Source organism: Rhinolophus sinicus, linkage group LG03, assembly GCF_036562045.2.
Source record: "Rhinolophus sinicus isolate RSC01 linkage group LG03, ASM3656204v1, whole genome shotgun sequence".
NCBI classification, from domain to species: domain Eukaryota; kingdom Metazoa; phylum Chordata; class Mammalia; order Chiroptera; family Rhinolophidae; genus Rhinolophus; species Rhinolophus sinicus.
Window position 1 is genome coordinate 106,482,142 of NC_133753.1, and position 9,364 is coordinate 106,491,505.

Sequence of the window (9,364 nt, forward strand, 5' to 3'; positions counted from 1 at the left end):
GTCCATTGAATCATCCATAGGTTTTTCTCTCTTTCTCTTTCTTTTTGTTTTCTTTTAGAAAGTCATGTTTGCATTGTCTCATCATACTTTTCTGAAATTTTGTTCAAACTCAAATCCTGGGCTCACAGATGACTAATAAAATTTTGCTAACCTAGATTTAGAGAAACGTCAACAAGCAGTTTTGGTTTGGGTTTGTTTTGCCAGAGGATAATTAATTTTACTAACCGTTTGTATCTCTACTTTGTAACCCATGCCTAAAAAAGAAGTAGACTTAAGGAGGAAAACAGCATTTTTTTCTGAACAATGTCGCAAGCATTCTTGACGTGTCCCTTTTTCTTTTCTTTTCTTCAGGATATTTTCATTTTGAACGAACTGATAAGGAATACACAAGATACGCTTGACAGGAAATATTTAATAACAATTTCCTTTTGGTATTTAAGACTCTTATATGACCCAAATCTTTAATTTTTCTTTACTGTGTATATTGTGTGTGTATCTCAGTGATTTAAAAGAATTCAACTTTGCAGGTCCTAAATGTGACAGATTAGTAGATATTCATCATAGGCCATCATGCTAACTGATTTTTTTTATTAAAGAAAAAGACAAATTTTCCTTCAACGCAGTCGGATAAAAATCTTTTAGCCAGTGGGAAGACCACTGATAACATTCAGCTTTGAGCTATAAACTGCCCGAGTGGGGCACACCTGAAATAGACATGCCCTAGGCCAGGAGCTCTCCTTACATGGGCTGTTAATGAAGAAAAAACAGGATGTGGCAGCAAACCTTTCTTGATGGAGTTAAAATGGCCTCTTGGATTAAAGTCAGGAAACCTAATAAAATACACTCTTCTTTTATCTTACCTTTTAAAGATGTTCTTCTTAGCCTTTGCACATGGGTTAGAAACAAATTTGTAGGGGGAATCTTCCTCCACCTGCTGTGGCCATCTCCCCTTCTGAGCCTGGCCGTCACTGAGCCTCTGGCATCCTGCTTGCCTCCTTACCTTCCCACATCTGTGTGGGGGCCACCCCTAAGACTTGCCAGATTCTTAGTCTTCCCTCTTCACGTGGTACCTTACTGTCATTCAGTTGCTTTGCATTTTCTGCCCAGTACTCTTAAGCCCCCACCAAAGTCAGGTCTCTAAAATTCTTTATTCACATTTCCATTCACAGATGTTCACAGATTGTTCTCAATTTCCCTCATGAGGTTTTGTGTCTGTGGAGCTGCTTTTCCTACAGGCTTTCTCAATCTTCTCATCTGATTTTAGCTTTCTTATCCTTCCTAATGCAAAAGTACTTTTTGCAACCCAAAAGTCCTGAAATTGTGCTTTCCTTTGACACCCCCTCACGTACTGCATCTTGAAGATTGCTCTGTCTCCATGTCCTTTACTCTGAAGCCAGCTGTCTGTCCTGATGTCAGGAGAGAGAAGCTCGGTAATAGTCACGGTAAACTTCCTCCTCTTGGCTCTGTATCGCAAAGTTGGACGAAAAGTCGTGTTTGCATTTCTGCTCTTCAAACTTGCTTCTCAACACTGACTGATGCTGAGAGTCCAGTCAGACGGGTGGTCTTGCCACATCACTGACTCACTGACCACATTGGGCCAGTTTGGCTTTCTGACAGCTCTTTTTTTGTGGTCTTGATTGAGGCACGTGACTCTTACATGCAGAGAAAATTATTTTCTCCCCTCAGCTCTCCCATTCACCCTCATCCCTAGCACTTCACCGTAAAGTTTCCTCTACAGCCTAAATAAGTCAGGGTGGCTGGATTTGTCATACAAAGGGCACGTCAGGCTGCCTCGGCAACCATGGGAACCAGACCCGAGCCTGTCCTTTTCACACCACCATTTCATTGGCAGCCCCTTGCCAGGCTGATAAGCCCATTTCATTTGCTTCCTTTTTGCCTCTTTCTTCCTCAGGGAAAGTGTTGAGAAAAGACACTCCAGCCACCCTTCACCAGCACCTATCCTCCCGGTGAGCACCCTGGGACATACCCGCAGCTCCACTGAACAGATCAGGGGTCATTTGAACACTGAGGCTCGCGAGAAAGACAAATCCAAAGAGAGGGAGAGGGACCATTCGGAGTCCCGCAAGGACTTCACCGCCGAGGAGCACAAAGCGAAGGAGGGCCACCTGCCGGAGAAGGACGGCCACAGCCACGAGGGGCGAGCCGTGGGCGAAGAGGCCAAGCAGCTGGCCCGGGTGCCGTCACCCTACGTGCGGACCCCCGTCGTGGAGAGCGCCAGGCCCAACAGCACCTCGAGCCGTGAGGCTGAGCAGCGCAAGAGCGAGCCGGCCTACGAGAACCCTAAGAAGAGCTCAGAGGTCAAGGTGAAGGAGGAGCGCAAGGAAGACCATGACCTCCCTCCGGAGGCCCCCCAGACCCACCGGGCCTCGGAGCCGCCGCCTCCCAACTCCTCATCCAGTGTGCACCCGGGGCCCTTGGCCTCCATGCCTATGACGGTGGGGGTGACAGGCATTCACCCCATGAACAGCATCAGCAGCCTGGACAGGACTCGCATGATGACCCCCTTCATGGGCATCAGCCCCATCCCGGGCGGAGAGCGGTTCCCGTACCCTTCTTTCCACTGGGACCCCATTCGGGACCCTTTGAGGGATCCCTACCGAGAACTTGACATTCACCGGAGAGATCCGCTGGGCAGGGACTTTCTGCTAAGGAGTGACCCTCTCCACCGTCTCTCCACGCCCCGGCTGTACGAAGCTGACCGCTCCTTCAGGGACAGGGAGCCTCATGATTATAACCACCACCACCACCACCATCACCACCCTCTGTCTGTGGACCCGCGGCGGGAACACGAGCGAGGGGGTCACCTGGATGAGCGGGAGCGCTTGCACATGCTCAGAGAGGACTACGAGCACACAAGGCTCCATCCTGTGCACCCGGCCTCCCTCGACGGACACCTCCCCCATCCCAGCCTCATCACTCCGGGACTCCCCAGCATGCACTACCCCAGAATCAGCCCCACCGCGGGCCACCAAAACGGACTCCTCAACAAGACCCCTCCCACAGCTGCGCTCAGCGCGCCGCCCCCGCTCATTTCTACGCTGGGGGGCCGTCCAGTCTCTCCCAGAAGGACTACTCCTCTGTCGGCAGAGATAAGGGAGAGGCCGCCTTCCCACACTCTGAAGGATATCGAAGCTCGGTAAGGAGAGACTAGGACGGGAAAGGAAGAAGAAACCCTACCCCACCACGACGCCAGACTTTAGAAAGCGCGGGAGAACTCCTGCATCAACAACACAGACTGGGAGTCCAGAAGCCCCCAACTCTTCCCTTTGTAAAAAATGTATAGACTCGGTGCAGATTTTGAAATGTTTTTGTATATTATATGTTGAAAATTTTCAGATCTTTTAGCCAAGTCACATGTTCTCACATGTCCCAACTCTCTTGGTTTCTCCTATAAAACTTTTTTTTTATTTGAACCAAAACAGTGAAGATGACAACACATACCAGTGTGGTGATACTTGGGGAGAAAACAAACAAACAACAGTCCACACAATCCATCGTGCGAAGCTTTTTCAGGTGAGAAGGGAAGGCCGTGTACATAGCTATGTAAAAAAAGATTGCTTCACGAGCTAAGGGTTCATATATGCAAAAGGGTAAGATGAAAGCTTTACTTTGTACAAATGTAAATAGATAAAGATTAAGTAACATAATACATTAATACTTCTTAAAATGTGCTATTTGCAAACCTAATATCAGTGAACACAGGCGGCTACACTGTGTTCCCATGTATTGTTATAGACAGCTAAACCCTTCAACTATGCAATGAATGTTAGGGCTTTTCACAAAAGCCCGCCTAACTCAAAGGAGCCTTTTCAATCCATTTACAACATACTTAAGGTCATATTTTCCCTGAACAAGTGCTTACGTGATATGACTCTGTTTTCCTTGCTTGTTTTTTTCAAACGGAGAAACATCCTATTTTGCAAATTGGACCCCAGGCTGAAACTTCGCATCTGAAGTTGCTGCTTATGGGCCCCAGGGGGAGAGGGCGGCCCCAGAAAGGTAACAAGGACATGAGCAACCAGTGCCAGGGAGGATGGGAGTTGTCAGATGCCAAAATCAGGGGACACAAACAGGTCGCCAGCATCTCGTCACCACCAATCACGTGATTTCACACACACCTCATGTGGGAACCATGCATATTTCAGTGTGTCCTATTTCATATCTACACACCTCCTCGTTTTGTAATACGATTTAATTACACCTAAACAGATCCTGAAAGAAAGCTTCAAGTTTTCTCAGATGATGGATATGTTTTCACTGTCTTCAATAACTGAGGAGCTTAAGGTGCACATTTCCTAATGTGACTCATTGTATTCCAGTTGGTAATAAAGTCTGGGAATAGCCGTTACGGGTCAGCCCTGTGCGGCCATGGAGAGTTACAGAGGGTGGAAGGTGGCAGAGACAAAGTCTTGTGTGTGCGTGTGCTTTTAAGTTTGCATTGATCTCAATGTCTCTTCATAATACTTTTATAACACATTAAGCCTCTTGTCTACATATTTGGAGAGAATATGACTTTACTAGCAGAGAAATACAATATATCTTGTCTACTGGACTGTAAAATATATGTATGAAATAAAATTAGCTCCATTTGGTCTTCTAGTATATTAAAAGTGCTATCTGACATTGTTATTCTGTTTTTGCAAAAAAAGAAAAAAAAAGTTAACTACAGACCATTGTTTCTAATAAGCAGAGAGATCTATTTTAGTAGTAAACTGAAGGTTTAGTTGTGAGCTTCAGATTTTGTGAACTCCAGATGTTGTGCAGTGTTTTTTTTTTTGTTTTTTGTTTTTGTTTTGTTTTGTTTTTTAAGACAACAACTAAAAAGGAAAAAAAATCCAAGGAATATGTACACTGGAACTGTAGTGGTAGCTTTCAGTATTGTAAAGAGATTGTTCTATACAGAACTTTTTGCTGTTTATCCTGTATGTAATAAAGTCCTTTCTAGATCCTATGTGAAAAGAAAAGTGAAGCGACTGAATCTTCAGCATGTTCTCATCGGCGGAGCCTTCTTGTGTAATGTAAACTGTGCCATGTTATTAAAAAATGTGAACTAAACTTTCAGCTGTTTGTTTGTGTGCAATGGCCATCACTACCTTAGGGAAGAATTCATACCTGTGAGACCTGGCTCTGACACACCTGAGCCCAGCCCAAGTGAGAACAGAAGGCTGCCCTCCAATGGCCTCCTGCCAACTTAGCTAGGTGACCACCAATTAGTCTCTGTTAACATATGTGCCCTTCCCCTGCCCCCGCCACTCAGTTGTGGGTGGTGGTGGTGGTGGTGGCAGCGGTGGTTTATGTTCTAAGCAAAATATTGTCAAGTCATGGAAAGGTGCTTCAAGTTTTTGTAAAGGATGTATGTGTGGCCAAGTTAACAAGCGCCCTTTGTGTCCCAGAACCACCTCAGAGCTCAGCGTCTGCTTTCTCTGCATTGATGACAAATTTGATTTGGGGCTTTTAGCAGCAGTCTGTGTGGCTGCATTTCACTGAGGACTCAATCGGTTCTGTTACTTAAGGCCTTCCAGATGCTTCTTCCTGTCTCTCTTTTTTCAGTGTCTTGTTGAATGACATGGCACATCCCTCATCAATTTGCTGACTTCTCCCTCATCCACTAAAATTTGGGTTTTTTCCAAGATGTAAAAATTGTTAAATGTTACTCTGTCAACCTGAAGAAATTTCTGTTTGGATTGGTGTTTGTATCCTACTGGGAAAAACAAAAGAAAGCAGTCCTGGTTAGCTGAGTGTGGTGGCTACTGACAGTAAGTTAGAAGTGGAAGTGAACAGGAACGGGGCTCTGGGCTTGTGACCAGAGGGAGCCATGGGCTCACAGGGGTGTTGGGAAGTGAGGCACTGGAAGACCCCTGGGGGGACCAGCCCTGCACGTTTAGAAAGCTGATGGGAGGAGCAGGGACTGCTTGAGTAAAGGCCACTTCACTCTACTTTTATATGTTAATAGCCGATTCCCAGACTAGAGAAAATAACTAGAAGAAAACTAGTGGATTGGAAAATATGGTAAACACTGTGTTTTTCCAAATCAGGCAATTCTCAGGACTTTCCAGACATCAACATCAGTGTTGATTTGCTGTTTCTGGCAGACCTCACTGTCTTCTATTGTACACCTATTTTCATGTCGCCATCTGCAATGTCAGGACGTAGAGAAGTCAACTCGCACATCAGTCACGGTATTTAATCCCTGGGGCTTTATTTATCGCAACCTTTGCATATTTTCCCTCTAATTAGGTTCAGCTTCTTGGCATTGATGAGGACCAGCACCAATTTGATTTCCTGCTAACCTATAGATGCTCTAATTATCTCCACAATTTTTGACTGACAATGACCTTGTTACCTTCTAATGGTACATGACAAGTAAAATAGCGAACATAATGATGCAATAATTAACATTTTGGAAGGATGTTTGCAACAGCATGTGCTGTTTATCCTTTTTCTGCCTCAGCCAGGGTGGATACGAGAAATCAGATGTGACTTGTGATGTTATGTACATATGTAGCATAAAAAGAAGTTGAACGCAGAGTCGTCCAGTGCGAGTGGCCATGCATGCATTGTGGGCACCCCCAGGCCACCTGTGTCTGCATCCATGCTGAAACACACCAGGCTTTGGTGACGTTAAATCAGTTGAAGGAGAGAGGACAACATAAGTGACTTGGGCTTTTTCTCGTTATTTTTTAAAGCTTTGCCATCATTTTGTCTGTTTGTTTCTATGAATTTCTGAGCAGTTTCCTAGACAGGTGAAGTTTCTTTTCACTAGAATAGGGTCATTTAACAGATAGAAAATTATATCATCAAAGACAATTCCACACTGAAATTGCTGGCCTTCCTTTGGGACTGTCACAAGTACAAGGTAAGTTTTTCGTCTCTCACAAGAACTTCAAGAAGCCTCTGATAGGAGCTTGGACCAGCCGGCAGGGCCACACCTGCGACCACAGCACCACTCTGAAGTGTTTCTTAACATGTGAAATGAGACCATCTGACCTTAGCACAGCCTAAAGACCTGCAGGTTGTAAGCACGATGTCCATCAGCGTGGATGGGGTTTGGGTGTGTGCTGTCCCAGAGGCAGTGGGAATAGTAGACTGGATAGAGGCCCCCACACAAAAGAAAAAGGAACTGTATTTGTTTTTACAGACTAAGCCCCGATTACAGTGTTGTGAAACTCTTGATAAAGATTTGCTGACATACTTGGCAGAACCAAAGGGAGTGGGTTTCTGACTCAGGCCTTAGTGTTTCTCACCTGGTGAGGGGAGGGGTAATTAGGCAGGATATGGCTACAGCACCCAGAATATTGTCAGTCAGGGTCCCAACCTACTATCCTTCCCTGCTGTTTATAGAATCCCTGATGTAGGCAAGGTGGAGTTGAGCCTCGAGCCAGTATTTGGAGTCTGAACACGGTGGCAGAAGAGCACTGAAGCCTTCAAGACCTGTGTTTGTTCCTCTTCCGGGGACGGTGGCTACAGGCATTCAGAATGGTCCAGCGTTTGACATACCGTAGGAGGCTGTCCTACAATACAGCCTCTAACGGAACTAGGCTGTCCCGTACCCCTGGTGATAGAGTTATTTACCTTTATACGAAGAAGGTTGGGAACGCACCAAAATCTGCATGTGGCATGTGCCCAGGCTGACCTCGTGGAGTTCGTGCTGCGAAAACTAAAATTCTAATGAGGTTGTCTAAAACGAAAAAACATGTCAGCAGGGCCTATGGTGGATCCATGTGTGCTAAATGTGTCCGTGACAGGATCAAGCGTGCTTTCCTTATCGAGGAGCAGAAAATCGTTGTGAAAGTTTTGAAGGCACAAGCACAGAGTCAGAAAGCTAAATAAAAAAATGAAGCTTTTTTTGAGTAATAAAAATAATTAAAAGGAAAAAAAAAAAAAAAAAAGACCTGTGTTTGTGTTCCAGGCAGGTCCTGGGCACACAGGCTCAGCCCCCTCAGCTCTAACTTGAATGTGTTGGCTAATATTTGAGGCTCCTCCAAGCTCTATTAGGATTTTGTATCTTTGTTGGGCCTCAGTTTGCTTTTTAAAACCTATTTACTTTCTCACATCCTGTACCATTCTCAGTGCTTCTTGGCAACTTCTTAACTACATTTATTTGCAGGCTCTCTTCCCTCTTCCCAAACACCCTGCTGTCAGATCAGACTCAACTCCATCTCCATAAAGCCTCCCTGAGTGCCTCATTTCACGCTAAGCCCTCCCTCTGGAAACCCTGTGTCGCTCTCTGTGTTCCCCTCCTCTACCCTCCCTTCAGCCCTTCTTGTTCTGGGGTTCCATAGGGCCTCATCTTCTCTACTGCAGGTCAGAGGCCTAAATGGGGGTCTCACAGGCAGGTAGAGGCCCCTCCTGGGTTGGGTCAGTGAACAGAAAACTGCACAGAGCCCGGGTTCTGAGATCTCTTTGACTAACCCTGTCGTGCTGGGAGGCCTGCGGGGTCTCTGCTCCCACTCCCCACACAAGAACGCAGGATATGGTGAGGCCAAAAAGGAACACCCACGGAGCCATAGGTAGGGGAGTCATACCACTATATTCTCTCTGGCGGCACTATACTCTCACTGGAGGCTGGATCCACACTGTCCGCAAACTGCCATCCACGCTTGCCAGCCCAGCCGCCATCTTCTTACTAGCCCCCATTCTTTCTCTCTTCTAGCATAGCCACAGCAGTTATATTAGTGGCCAATGGCTCACTGGTTACAGCTGGCGGCCAACTAGCCACAGCTGCTGGCCATCCAATCACATTGATGGCCATTTACTACCTGAGCCAGCACCTGTCTATGTGAGGCCGAGAGCCTGGAAACTGCTTTCTGGGGCCCTGCCCCCACAAACCCACATACATCCTGATGCAGTGCACAACCATGCACACAAACCTGAAACAGGTCTTTGGTTCTGTGTAATGGGCTCCGATTGTTTTTATTCCATTCTCTTCTAATTCATTTTTTTTTTTTTTAAATGCTGGTACCACCCACTACTTCATTTCATGCATTTGGAAGTCATGGGTCTCAATCCCTAGTTTGAAAAAAGCATCACAGAAGAAATCCTCCAGACTTTACAGGAGGGTGAGACTCACCTTGGCTGAGGGTCAGGCTTTCTGCTTTCGTCCTACAGCTGCTCCTTGTTGTCTTGCCTGGGCTGTCCCTAAACCAGCCCTCGTGCTGCTGCTGGTTCTGCTCATGTCTCCCAGGTTCTACAGGGATCCTCTACTTAAAGAGGTCGGGCAAGTGGGGCCAGGACCTCCCACCTGGCCTTCAAGGGCCTGTACCTGGTGCCTGGGACCAGCCAGCTTCATCTGTGTCTTTCCCTGCACACCCTGGGCACTCCCACCTGTGTCTTTGTTCCCTCT

At 46.4% G+C, this 9,364-nt stretch overlaps 1 protein-coding gene and 1 pseudogene across 9 annotated transcripts in view; both read left to right on the plus strand.

Moving 5' to 3' along the window:
* AUTS2 (activator of transcription and developmental regulator AUTS2) overlaps positions 1-5,076 on the plus strand; it is a 1,106,350-nt gene extending 1,101,274 nt beyond the window's left edge. For all 9 annotated transcript variants that reach the window (XM_074328456.1, XM_074328458.1, XM_074328459.1 and 6 more), the window contains one exon: positions 1,913-5,076. In XM_074328456.1, coding sequence (XP_074184557.1) covers positions 1,913-3,161 — 1,249 coding nt within the window. In that variant the 3' untranslated portion in view covers positions 3,162-5,076. The remainder of the gene's footprint in view (positions 1-1,912) is intronic.
* A 2,406-nt stretch (positions 5,077-7,482) lies between these two features.
* Positions 7,483-7,909, plus strand: LOC109449741 (large ribosomal subunit protein eL34; annotated as a pseudogene).
* The last annotated feature ends 1,455 nt before the right edge of the window (positions 7,910-9,364 follow it).